Consider the following 14,394-nt stretch of genomic DNA (forward strand, 5'->3'; position numbering starts at 1 on the left):
TGGGGATGAGGAGGAGGGCAGGGACGCGGGGCCAGGCAGAGTTTGGTGGTTGTGACACCCAGGGTGAGGGAGGTTCTCAGCCTGTCGGAGGAGGACGGTACCTGCCCCAGAGGCAATCAAGTCCAGTGTAACCGGACTAAGTAAACAGCAACGTAATCCGCTTCTTCAATTTTTGATGTGGCTGCTTTAAACGAGAGAGTCCCATCTTCTCCCTCTCCTCCCCACGCTTGAGGCGGCCCCTCGGCCGCTCAGCACGGGCTCCCAGGCGCGGTATTTTCTCGGCTCCAAGCTGCCGAGCAGGAAACGCTCCCGGCCGCGGGATAAGCCTCCCGCTGGAAGGGGTGGGGGAGGGGGCGAGAAAGGGAAAAAGGGAAAGAAACAAAAGCGAGAAAAACTTGACCCGAGCGGCCCGCGCGAGCCTCCGAGGATCGCGGTGGGCTTCCAGTTTCCCAGAAGCGGGGATCCCACACCCCAGCCAGCCCCGGCCCCCCGCCTCGCCCTCCCGGTCCCAGCCCGCGGGGCTGGTGGGCGTGGACTCGAATCCATGCTAATGAGCCTCGCGGCGGGCGGGGCGGCGAGCCCGCGCCCCTGACAGCCCGGCCGCGGGAGGAGCCCCGGCCCCGGGAGCCCGACGGCCGCGCCTCCCCGCCCCGCCGGGGACCGGGCCGGTGCGCTGGCCCATGCTGGTCCCCGCCTTTGTTCTCCGGCCCGAGCGGAGCCATGCGCGGCTGACGATGGAAGTGGAGGACTCCGGCGGCGTGGTGCTCACCGCCTACCACTCGTACGCGCGCCCCCAGCCGCCCAGCCCCGAGCCGCGCTGCGCGCCCCGGGCGACCGCCAGCCTCCCAGGCAGCAGGTACCCACATCGCCCACCGGGCACCAGTCTCCTGGGCTGGGGGGTCGGGGGTGGTGGTTTCACAGGCAGCTGGGTTTTCCGCCAAAGCAGAGGACCACCATCGTCAGATTGTGGTTTCAAGTTTTGGTGGACGCGACGAGTGAGCCTGTGGTTCTTTGTATTGTCTTCTGAAGACGTTGGCCAGGGGAGGTTAGCAGAGTTGTGTTCTGATACAACTTGCTGGTAATAGGCATATGCCTCGTTTCTGCCGGATTCATCTATTGAACTATTGGAGAATTAAAAAGAAAAAAAGTGAAGCAGCAGGAGAAAATAGAAAAGAAAGTAAAATGTATTATCTTAAACCTGCAAACACTATCGAGAAATTTTTAGTAACATTTCACATTAGCTAAAACACAGATGGAGAGATTATCCAAAAAGGAAATCTCGGTAGACCTTTAAAAACGATTTTAACATGTAGATTAAAAAAAACAAACAAACTTTTGAATGTATACATGCACTGGTGTCACTGTTGTTTTATTGCTAATATTGACTGTTTATAAATGCAATTCTAATTTTCCTTTGGGTCAAAAGAGGTCTGAAGGCTTTTCACTATGTGCATTTTAGATTTCATAAATCAGGGATCTAGCTTAATTACTTTATTGGTGTTCATCTATTTGATGCAAGATCAAGGCTGGCAAGACTTCTGTTAAGTAAATGTGAGACCCTCAAAAAGTTACCTTGGATGCTCAGATTTATTACACTAGTAAGTGAGATGGTATAGTATTTGATGTCTCTGACATATATTTAGGGGAAATAGTATTTGTTTAAATGTGACTATCTGCCATGCATCCATTGAGCAATGGTTTTCTTTACCAATGGGGAGTTTGAGTGGTGTGCTTTTCTGCATGTTTATTTTCGGTAATTTTTTTCTCTTGCTTTTATCTTTAGTTGTGATAAGGATTACTTGTTTCCTAATTTAATGGACTTGCAAGGCTTTTAGCAGATTGTGACTTTATTTCAAGAAGTATCCTCTTGGCTAACATCCATGAGAAGAACAACCTGCGTTGGCATGAGACCTGGGCTGGGCTTGGCTAACAAAGAAAATATCATTTCTTTCAAAGAGAGCAGGTTGAGTGAAATCTAATTATTATATAAAGACAATGAGAAAATAACAATTTTTCTTTCCAGTTTTAAGAGCCGTACATTTTATTTTAAAGGCTAATTGAAGGTACAAACGTGTTTGTCTTTCGGGTATTTTCTTTTCTAAGCCTGACGGTCGACTCTAATCACTCAGATTATGAGTAACTAAACAGACATACTGGTGAGAGGTGGGGGCCGGGTTTGCACATTGCTAGCTGGTCCTGGTGTGGCCGCCCCCGTCTGTAGCCCTCTGCAGCTGTCTAAGAGTGGAGCCAGATCATGCCCTTTGGGCTATCCGAAATTACATCCCTTTCCAAAGCAGACTGGAGAAGTTCCATCTGCTCAGCATGCGGTCTTCTGGGATAATAATACACGAGAGCAGGAGTTGCCTATCCCAGCTGGTGCTTTACCGTACAGTTGCCAATTAGACTTATGTTGCCCCAACTTTGCATCTTTGGTGACTGCCCTGCACCCCCTGTGGGGGAACCTTTGTGTCCCTCACCCTCTGAGCCAAGAGATAGATGACCCCTGCCCCCTGCAACCAAATTGTGAGAGAATAGCTCAGTTCCTCGGTTCTCAGTAACAGCAATCCAAAGGAGGTCCCTGTTCTTACAGGGAGCCCGAGGACACCATCAATCATGTGTCTGATAACAGAAATAATCAGGCCTGAATTATTAACCTTTGACTCACTAACTACTGATCAATACTCCCTTTCAAGCCAAGGAGCAAGAATGTATTGTTCCACTTATGAAGAGTTTCAAGAGTACCCTCTCCTTGAAATTGCTTACATATGTGTAGCATATTTGTGGAGTAGTGACCAGGGTGGCACTAGGAAGCGTGGGCTATTGTATCTGATTTCCTGAGTATCAGCATTCTTTAGCTCTGGGTAGCGTAGTTTATTTCAGAGCAAGTCATCTGCTTATTCTCCAAGCCTATACTTCATTTAACTTTATGTGCTTTTGACTTTTTTTTCTTTTGGCCTATTTTTTCCCACTAAAATATAGTTTCTCTCCCTTTCTCTTTCTCTCTCGCCCTCTCTTCTGTTCTCTTTTCTTCACTATTGTATCCTGAGTGCCCAGATCAGTGTCCAGCCGCTGCAGGAGCTCAATAAGTTAATGAATTCCTACCAAATAGCCAAGGAAAAATGGAAGCATTTTTAACAGCACGAGTCAACCTATTTGCACCTACTATGTCCCAGAAACACAGTAGGCATTAGTGATACAACGATGAATGAAGTGAAAGAGCCCGCCTTGAGAATGAATGTAGCCTTGTACCTTTCAGACCAGTAGGATTTTTAGAAAAAAGTTGGAAATAAATGGCAACATTTCACAATCAAGAGGCTTCAGATATGAACTTCAGTTTCCCATTAAAAAAAAAACCCCAAAGGATCCAACAACTCAGGCCTCCACAGGCTGAAGCTGTGTAGTGTCTTCTCCATTTCACACCTCTCCCTGTTACTCTTCAACACTGAAGATGGGTGTCCATTGTAATTTTTGGGGGGGCCTGCCCATTTTATTTTATTAAAGTATCCAGTATAAAGTACTCTTGCCAGTTACTCAGCCTTGGGGTCAGACTGCCAGACTGTGTTCATCACTTACGCCATTTCCTACCATGTGACCTTGGGGAGCCTGCTTCAGCTACTTGACTAGTGTCTGACACCAAGGAAGCATCTGATTGATAATTGTTAGCTGTTTTATTGCTATTACCACTTTTAATCACAGTTGTTGTTGCCAAGAGGAGTAAAATGTTTTTGATACCTATCTCCCATACTTACTCATGCAGGAAAGAGACTCAAGTACTAAGCATTTGTTGGGAGAGAAAAAGCAATTCCTTATTTCACAAACATCTATATTTACATTCTGTTGTAAGGATAAAAGAGAATGAAGGATTATAAATTCTCAGTTCTGTTAAAACAGATGGTTGGAATTGTCCTTAGAATCATGTGATTTTTAGGAAGCTCAGTTCTTAGACCTTTATTCAGAATCGAGAGTCACGTGTATGTTCAAAATGATTTCACTTAGAAAATGAAAAGTAGCTGAAGATGAAGGTAGATATTTTGTTTTTCAAAGATTTCCTAAATTATATGCAAATATCATATACAACATTTTTTAGTGAAGGTACAGTTTAAATGACCATGAGTATTTCTGATGTTTTTCCAAAGATACCATAAACTTCCTGAAAGAGGACAAAAATAGAGTACGAAAAAGAGCCAGCTGTTCCTCAAAAACAAATAGAGAAGCTCCCCAAGGTTATCCTAGGAATTGTAATTCTACGGCAATGTTAAAACTTTCGTCCAGGGCATATTGTTTCCTAATAGCATAACTATTCGTCCTAATGGGGATGATTTGATTAAACTAGAATTAGTGATGAATAGAAAGTAAATATTTTATTTGTGGAGAAGACTAAAATTAACAACTTTTAGTGACATATTTATGGGTACTTCCCTGGAAAAAAATTAATTAATTATAAAAAGACATTTTTATAATTGAACTCTCATTCAGTTAAGTATTAATGGAGGTCCATGTGCGCTTACAAACATGTACACAGGTACACCAAATTCTGTGGCCTAGTAGGTATACTTTCTAGAGGATTCAGAAAGAATAATGGAACTAGAATTCTTAGGAGAGAATAAGGTATTTAGAGATCATAACTCATGATAGTTGAAACTGGAGGGGGTGTCTCTGGTTTCTTTTTACAGCGGGGTCCTTGCTGATTGTAGGTGGCTCCTTGTGTAGAGCTGTCGGAAAACATCTGGCGCATTTCCTTTGATTGTGTCATTTGGCTAAATTTTTTGCCAGTTGCTCTGTCCATTTTTATCTTGATCTGTTCTCCCTGATCATTAATCCTTAATGTTTCCAAACAAATTCAAGGAACTTAGAGTGTTGTAGAATCATTAACTTTCCCTTAACTCTTTAACTTTAATTTTTTAAAAATTAATTTATTTTAATTGGAGGCTAATTACTTTACAATATTGTGATGGTTTTTGCCATGCATCGACATGAATCCGCCAAGGTGGACATGTGTCCCCTCATCGTGAACCCCTCTTCCCACCTCCCTCCCCACCCCATCCCTCTCGATTGTCCCAGAGCTTTGAGTGCCCTGCTTCAGATTCCCTGGAGAAGGAAATGGCAACCCACTCCAGTATTCTTGCCTGGGAAATCCCATGGACAGAGGAACTTGGCAGGCTACAGTCCATGGAGTTGAAAAGAGTTGGAAATGACCGAGTAACTAAACAATAACAGTACTAGCAACAAAACTATAGACTTTATTCTGATTTCACAAGTTTTTTTCCACTAGACTTGGGATTTTTCTGTTGTAGGATTGCATCTGGGATCCTGTATTGCACTTAGTCATGACGCCTAAACCTCCTGCATAGTCCACGACAGTCTGTTGTCTTTTGTGACCTTGGCACTTTAGAGGGAGCAGTTGGTTGTTGTAGGCAGTCCCTCACTTTGGATTGGTCTGAATGTCTTCTCTTGATTGGATAGAAGTTATGCATTTTGGGCGAGAATTTCACTGAATGATGTCAGGCCTTTCTCAGTACATCATTTTGGGAGTTCACTATGTCATGGTCTTATTGATGTTAGCTCTCATCACCTGGTTAAGGTGTTGCCTGCATGTTGTTACAGGTTTCCCTATGTAAATTAATCAGTATCTTGGGAGAATTTTTGATGGTGCTAACATCCTGTTAACTCCTCAAACTTTCTTCCTCTGGTTTTCTTGTCCATATATGGATCTTGCCAATGACATTTATTACAGTGATGTTCTAATGATTTTCTATTTTTCTCATTCCTTCTACATTTAATTTATTTTACAAACTATAGAATCTACATTCAGTATTCTCCCTAGTTTTATTGTATGTGCCGTTTTTGCCCTTAAAAAGTCAACCAATATATTTTAACCTACTTTTTTTTTTCAGCTTTGCCACAGCATACAATAAAAAGGGTTAGTTTTACCTAGTCTGAGTTTATGAAACCTATAATGATAAATTTCCTAATTTTCAAAATACATTGTTTTTTGGAAGCAAAATTTTATTCCACGGTTAGTATGAAAGAGGCTTCCCAGGTGGTGCTGGTGATAAAGAACCTGCCTGCCAATGCAGGAGACGTGAGATGTGGGTTTGATCCCTGGGTCAGAAAGATCCCCTGGAGGAGGGCATGGCAACCCACTCCAGTATTCTTGCCTGGAGAATCCAATGGACGGAGGAGCAGGCTTCAGTCCACGGGGTGACGAAGAGTCAGACACGATGGAAGCAAAGTTGCTGAATTAAATGCTGTGTGCAGGGAGGGTGGGCATCAGTGTCCACTTCGTCGGATTTGCTACCGAGGATGCTCTGGTGGGCATCTTCTCCGCTTAGCAGTGTGCTGAGATGTTCCTGGAACGTTTGCACATGTGTCACACGAAAATAAACATTCTAGTTTGCATATAATCAGAATTTCTTCTCATTTCATCCTTAAACCAAGTTATTGCACTTCCGAAATCATTTCCATTCTCTGTTTTCTCAATCTGTGGTCTCTTGATACTAGTTCTAGCCAAGAATAGAAGTAAAATGGTCTATAGAAAAGCAATGGAAGAGAATAAAATGTTTCTCAGAAGAAAATTTTGGCAATAAAGTTTATTTAAACGATAGACTTTGTTTTGTTTTTAAGTCTCTTTGGATGAAAATATTAAGTCAAATGTATCTTCAAATAGTGCAGAAAAGAACTTTTCCTAAATGACTGTCATCATTAAGAGGAGAATTACAGTGCTATAGTATAGGCACTGACTGATGTGGAAGTTGTTTGCTTTAAAAGTGAATAGCTTAGAGTTAGTTGCTTTGCTGTGCACTTGAAACTATCACAATATTGTTAACTGACTGTACTCCAATATAAAGTTAAAGGATAAAAAAAGTAAATAGTGTATGTTGGTGTATTGTTTTATTGCTTATGTAATTTAATTTAAATATTTATTGTTGCTATTTTTTTCTTTATGTTCAGGCAGATCTTAAAGCCATTAGTGGTACTTGTGTTCTAATATTGCTATTTTTAACATGCTTCGTGATTTACTTTTGATTAGATAGGCTGGTTAGAACTGTGTAAAGAGAATGCTGTTCAAACGACTAAAATATATAATCTAAGGAGAAATTTTGGTAGCATTTATTTCCATTTCTTTGAGAATTTTTTGGTTTTCTTGTTTGTGTTCATGTTTTCTGTGTTCTGGTTACTTGAGTTAGTGAGTTTTGTATAATGTTCTGTCTTTTATAACATGGAATTCCATGCATCCATTGTTCTGAGAATATTAGAGGATATGCATCAAAATGTTAACATTGTGTCGGAAAACTTAGAGTGCAAACTAAAGAAAGTAGTGGATTGTTTTTATTATGTATCATCTTCCTAAATATTTGCAGTTTATGACATATTCTTTGAGTATCAGATGTTTTACATCAGTCTTCAATAAATGACTATTACAGATAAAACTATCCATTTGACAGACATTCAGTGCCAAGTAATTCCAAGCGTGGGAGGACATCTACTAATGTCAAGTTGAGAACCAGCTGTGGTGTCTCGTATTGCTCTTAATAACTGGTTAAACCTGTGCATTCCATTTCTGATCCCTTTGACAGATAGATGATGACTGCACACAAACAGGTAATACCAAGGACAGGAAGCAGAGGAGGAACTGGAAACCTAAGAGAGGAGTATGTAGTGGTTTTAAATTGTCCAGCACCTGAGATCTATATATACTGTGTTAGTCATTCTAGGTTGTATATCTTTTATGTATAAGAGAGTAATCTTTATTCCTATGTTAAATTTTCTGGTCAGTGGACCAGATATGCTCTTGTAACTTGTAATGTATAAGGACAAGAATTCCTTCGAAGTTTCCTGTTCAGTATTTAGAAAACAATGGACATGCATTTGTCTTTATACAAAGACCTATCAATGGATTTATATTTTTATAGAGCTATAGAGAAACCTGACAGGTGTTTAGAACAAAAAGGTTTAACTTACTAAAATGCCATTTTAACTAATAATTTGATGTTTGATCTCTTTCCTTCCCACTTTTCCCTGCCTTCATTACCATACTGAAAAAAATCACAGAGCAGCCAAAGTTAACAGGTCAGTGGTTGGGACTGAATCCATATTTAAGTGGCTGGGGATATAAAGCAAAACAGAAGAGGATAAATGTAGTTAAAGAAGTAAGGACTAAGCTTCCTTTCTAAAGATTTCCTTGACAGTTGTAGCCAGAAGAATTTTCACCTACCATAACAATAATGATCATTTGGTAATTCATCACATACTGTCCTGTGGTGTCAATTCTGTTTTTTTTTTTTTTTTCCCCCAAAAGTCCTCATTTTATTGGTAGTTTACCGTGCGTGGCATACACTATCTCATTTAATCCTTCCCACAATCCAGTGACGTAGGAGGAAACTGAGGGACAGAGAATCAGCCCGAGATCATATAGCAAGGTGATGACTGTCTTTCCAAAACTGGTGCTTATAACCTGTTATTTAAATCTTGAAACATTATTTTGTATATTACAGATTTAGTGTTTTTCTGCTGCAATTTGGTTATAGGTTTATTGAGAGCAGGGACAGCATTATCGTATCCCCACTTAGCAACCAGCATTAGTAACTCTCCCACAGTAGATATTATGCTTAGTGTTGATTTAATCATTTTTTGCAATCATGACTATTCTGTTTAAATGGAATAAGCATGGAGTGAGTTAATTGTGAATGGATACAGTTTGAGAAATTTTGTTAACCCTTGAAGGGAAATAATGGTGTTTTTTTTTGAATGTAAAAGCTGTATTCTTGCCCTCTTGCAGTCTTATTTAGGTAACGGTATTTTAAAAATGGACAAAATGTATTATAGAAGTCAATTAGCTTGACCATGGAAGTGAGATCCAAGCAATTTTGAGTTATAGGAAATATTCCCACGGCTCTTTTTTAGGCAGAAGGAAAGGAAGGCATTTTTTAAATCCTTTAACCTGTAGGTTCACGTTCTTAGAATTTTTTCATTTTAGTTTTATCAATTATTTTCTCTAACTACTAAGACAGGTTTCTGTGGCTAAAAATGTATTTTTCATTTTGTTCTTTCCATGTGATCTATAACATACAGTTCTTAATGCAGGTCAAGAAACAAGGCTCCCTGAGAATTAATGGGGTTTTCCTTTTGTCTCTCCTGATATTCAGTCAGGTTTTCACTTTATCTTGACTGAAACCAACCAAGGGATAAGCAGCTCCTGGACCACGCCTTTGTGCAGACCAGGTCTGTTGTAAATGTTGCTCTGAAACTTAGGATAAGTTGAGCTAGATTGTGCAGTCCAGTCTGGACTCCGGGCCATCCCTGGTCTCCTGTCTGCCTGAGCACAGTCCATGTCCCTCGGTGACCCTGGAGCCACAGATGATGCTGAACCGAAATTGGGCTTCAAGGATTTCTGTTTAGAAAACAAACCCAGGGCTCATTGTAGTCTGGACTTGAATCTTCCGGAGAGGTCAGAGTCCACAGAGTGGCCTCCAGGCACTTGTGTTCATTTTCCAGGGGATTCATTTTGATCAGCTGTGTTTTTCAGAACACTGAAACTATTAAAGACTAGACGGTCATTTTAGTTATACATAAACAGTGTGGCCTGGGCTTCCCTCCCAACTGCCATGTCTTTAGAAGTGTTCTCTATTTTTAACCAGCCGAGTTGTTCAGAGTATATTACTGATAGGAACTGAGCATCATGAAAAAAAAGTGAGTGAGGACTAATCTCTGTGGTTCAGCTGGGGAGCAAAGAATGGAAAAGGGCCTTGTGGAATGCATCAGGGGTCTGAGTTTGTCCTCCCGACCCCTGGTCACCCGCTTGCATTACCGCGGCACCTACGCTGGCCGAAGGCGTGGACAAATGTGTTCTGGGAGCAGTCAGGCCAACAGCAAGGAAAACATGGAGGCGGGGGAAACCGGAGACCTGATGAGAGACCATTAAATGTCTAGAACTGGAGAAAAGGTGGTGACCGTTAAGAGAACGACATTTCCTTAGCTTCCTTTCAAACACTATTACGACTCCCCATGCTCGTTATCTCACCAGACGTAACTTGGAGAGTCTGGAAAACACACTCACTGTGACTTTTCATTGGCATCTTAAAGAAAAACATTTGCTGACCTCAGTGGAGCAGGCAATTAAATGGGAAAAGCGCTGACTGTTGAGTTTCCGCAGATTCTGTTTTGAAAGAACAGATGATGCCTGGCCCCTGTGATTTTTAACATACCACGACTTCACTTCTCTCCTCCTCACTTAGAAAGCTCAGTGATTACAAGGTCCACTTGGCAACTGTTTTGGTAAAATCAAAATTGTGCTTAGTTGCAGAAAGCCCCATGCCAGAGGACTCCCCCCTCTTCAGTTGCTGGAAGCTGGTAATTGGAAAAAGCAGGCCACGCTCTGCTTGTTTAAAGCTGTGTCATCCTTTGTGGGGCAGTGAGTCAACACCAGCTAAAACAACATGAGTCATTGTTTAGAAGAAGCCCAGGAGAAGCTGATTTCAATTATACAGTCCTAAATAGACACGATACTACTCTTATCTATACTCTAAAAAAGTTTTTATTGTGGAAGTTAAGGAACATTAGCACCCATTCTCTTTAGAGTTCATGGAAGTATTAATACAATACTTAGCTACTCAGAGGACTTTTGAAGGGGGTCTTAAGAAGGAACTCTTCTTTCAGTTAATCTAAATTTTACACTGATTTCTTTTTTCTTCTGTCTCTTCCACTCTCCACCCCTACCTCTCCGCTCATACCCAGTTCAGACCATTATAGTTTTAATCTGGTTTCAGAGCTGTTGGGTTAAAATCCATAAATTCACAGTTGTGGTATTGTAACTGTTTGCTACTTCTGTTCCAGGATCCCCCTGTTTCTTTATTTCTCTGGAGAGGTACGGATAGCTTTAAGGTGCACCATGATTGTGGGGCAGAGAAACACTTCGGAAAGCTAATGCACTGATCCAAGTAAAGATGATGAGAGTCTAGATGAGGATACAGATAGAAGGGAATAATAAGGGAGCCTGTGGGGAAAACAGCAATGAAGTTGGTGTGATTTGGTGATTAATGCATACAGGGAACCAGGAAAAACTCTTTTGAGTTTTTGTTTTGGAGTGTTATGAACTGAGGCTTCCCTTCTAGCTCAGATGGTAAAGAGTCCGCCTGCAATGCACAGATCTCAGTTCGACTCCTGGGTTGGGAAGATCCACTGGAGAAGGGATAGGCTACCCACTCCAGTATTCTTGGGCTTCCCTGGTGGCTCAGCTGGTAAAGAATCTGCCTGCAGTGCGGGAAACCTGGGTTCCATCCCTGAGTTGGGAAGATCCCTTGGAGAAGGGAACAGCTACCCACTCCAGTATTCTGGCCTCGAGAATCCCATGGACTGTATAGTCCATGGGGTCTCAAAGAACTGAAATTGAGAATTCTAATGGATGAGCAGAAAGTGACCAGGAGAAATTTAGCCTGTGAAATTTGGAACTCAGCTGATGTACCCAGCTCAGTTCAGTTCAGTTCAGTCACTAAGTCATGTCCCGCTCTTTTTGACCCCGTGAACTATAGCACACCAGGCTTCCCTGTCCTTCACCATCTCCCAGTTTGTTCAAACTCATGTCCATTGAGTCGGTGATGCCATCCAACCATCTTGTCCTCTGTCGTTCCCTTCTCCTCCTGCCTTTAATCTTTCCCGGCATCAGGGTCTTTTCCAGTGAGTCGGCTCTTCACATCCGGTACCCAGCTGATGGTTGGCTATACAAGTTGGAAACGTGGGCAGGAGATCAAGGCTGAGAGTTCTAAGCTATTTACTCATGGGAGACTTCAACATTTGAGAGACAGTTAAAACTGGGACTGGATGAGATCTGGCAGGAGATTATAGGGTCTCTGTAGAGAGAGCTGTGGAGCGAAGGTGGAACCCAAGGAGCAGCGCCAGGTGGAGTGAGGCAAAGCTTTGGGGGCCTCTGATGGAGACTCTTTGGGAACTTTCTGGAAGCCCAGGCATCAGACTCAGAGTGAGTGGACAGCTGTATCAGGTATCTAAATGATCAGTAAGGTCAAAACTAAACATTGTCCACAGGCTTTGTAGTGTAGATAACAATGGAGACCTTTGCTAGCCTGAGTCTGAGGGAAGTGAGAGGGGGAAGCCTATTTGCTGCAGGTTGGAGAGTGACTGAGGTCAGGAAGCAGAGGCAGCCAGGGGAACCTATTGTCAAAGCTTAGCTGTGGGAAGGTGGAAAGAGAGGAAGGCAGGAGCAAGAGCGGAGCTTTTAAAATGAACTGAACATTGGCCAGAAGTCAACAAAGAAACCTAGCACTTGTGAAATGTAAGACTTGAACACACTTGAGTTCCTGCTTATAATCCTGTGATAACATTTCTGCGTGGAGGATGAGCCTTTATCACTAGGCCCACAGTGGTGTGTCAGCGCTTCTAGGAAGGGAACATTGTTTACTTCATGGCTGACTCTTTCACTGCCTTCCCCCTCCCCCATTGAAGAGCCTGACACTCAGTAAGAGTCTTAACAAATTGCTGCTGAGTAAACCCTGCGGGGGCTGATCTGTGTAGATGTGGCCTCTCCTTGGGCCGAGGAGCTGTTAGGGAAGTCTTCCAAAATCTCAGCGTCGCTTCCTCTGTGAGGGCTGCCTCCTCCCCAAGTTGCTCACTCCACCTCTGTGCCTTCTCTGCCTCTATACTCCTCTTATTACGCTTATCCGCTACTTAATAGTAAGACTTATGTGGCTGACCTTTCCAAAGATAAGCAGGTTGTTGATGCCCTGGACCATGTCTTATTCATCTCCAGTCCCTGGCACATACATGCTTATTGAGTAAGTGAACAATTAATTCACTAAATAATAGGGAAGGTATTTTAAATATATGACCATATTTTCATAATTGGCTATAATTTTGAGCCTAGAAGTATTAGAAATGTTGGACTGGTGTTGGAGAATGTACATCCTGATTTTGCATATTACCTGCTTTCCCAGAATCAACTAGCCTTTGGTCATAGGATAACTTAGACTCTTTGGTGATATGCTATGAAGTAAAGATAGAAGTCAAAGCTGGCAAGAATTCTAAATGAACATGCCTTGACACATAAAACTGAGAGCAGCATGGATAATGAGAAGAAGGTAAATACAGCCTCCATTGTTTTAAAGATTAAATTTTGTTCAAGGGTCACTTCGCTTATTAAAACAAGAAGAATTTAAACTGATTTTTACAATAAAAGCGAAATTGAACAACCTTCTACTGAGCCTCTGTGTGCCATATACCCTATCAGGTTCTGGGGCTGCAAAAATGGTTACTAGTCTTTCCGTGAGAATAGATGGACTGTCATCAGGCATTTCAGTGGCATCCGAAGTACAGCTCGTTGAGGGTAGAAGTGATGTCTCTCTCTCTGTGTGTCCCAGCATTAGCCCCCAGGCCCCCCAGAGTGGACATTCAGTATTTGAATGGTGGGAAGAATGATGGAGGAAAATCGCATGAGATGCTCTGGGAAAGCAGAGAAGGTGTAACTAACACTTGGGGCTACATTGTGGAGGATAAGAAGGGATTAAGGAAGGCATCTGGGAGGGGTCATAGCTAGATTAAGTCTTAAAGAATGAGCCTGGATTAGCAGGAGGAAGGAGACTGGGAAGAGTGTTTTGTCAGGAGACCCAGTCTGGGGAAAAGGAGCGGCACACATAGCCGTGGTTGCTGGTGTGCTGAGGCTGGGTAACAGGAGACCAGCCAGGGTGGGGAGGGACCACTCACAGCAGTCTGGGGAAAATGATGGACGCAGACTGAACTTGGTTACATGTCCAGTTTTCTCATTAGCGTACTGAAGGACTTCTACAGGCTGACCTCTAGGATCCCTCCTAACATAGAACTTCTCTTCCTCTCTATAGTTAATTTGGAAAAGAAGGCAATCAGATAATCCTGGATTTTTAACAAAATATGGATTCCGACCTGTCCTTGTTTTGTAATAACATCTTTCCCCTTCTCCATTAACTCTGCTTATGTAGATGATCTCTTGGGTACTTCTGTGGTCTGTGCAGGAAGCAGGTATTGTTGTCTCATGTAGTACCTTTGATTACTCTTAACCAGAATTTGATTCATTTCAAAGAAGCTACCAAAGTTAGAATGACTTGTCAGTAAGGTCTTTGTCTGTCATATTTTCTTTGAAAAATACAGCTGGTCCAATAAGCAGAACTGATTTTTATTTTTCATATGATATAAGTTGGTAGCCCAGTTAATAGCTTCCCTGGTGACTCAGACAGTAAAGAATCTGCCTGAAATGCAGGAGACCTGGGTTCAGTCCCTGGGTTGGGACGATCCCCTGGAGAAAGAAATGGAAACCCACTCCAGTATTCTTGCCTGGAAAACCCCATGGGTAGAGGAGCCTGGCTACAGTCCATGGGGTCACAAAGAGTCGACCACAACTAAGTGACTAAGATA

General features: G+C 42.3%; 1 protein-coding gene across 1 annotated transcript in view; it reads left to right on the forward strand.

The window, feature by feature from the left end:
* Nucleotides 1–680: 680 nt before the first annotated feature.
* ARHGAP28 (Rho GTPase activating protein 28) overlaps nt 681–14,394 on the forward strand; it is a 138,195-nt gene continuing 124,481 nt past the window's right edge. The window contains exon 1 of the mRNA XM_052660510.1: nt 681–856. Within this exon, the coding sequence (XP_052516470.1) occupies nt 681–856 (176 nt within the window). The remainder of the gene's footprint in view (nt 857–14,394) is intronic.

This window comes from Budorcas taxicolor, chromosome 22 (assembly GCF_023091745.1).
Source record: "Budorcas taxicolor isolate Tak-1 chromosome 22, Takin1.1, whole genome shotgun sequence".
Classification (NCBI taxonomy): Eukaryota; Metazoa; Chordata; class Mammalia; order Artiodactyla; family Bovidae; genus Budorcas; species Budorcas taxicolor.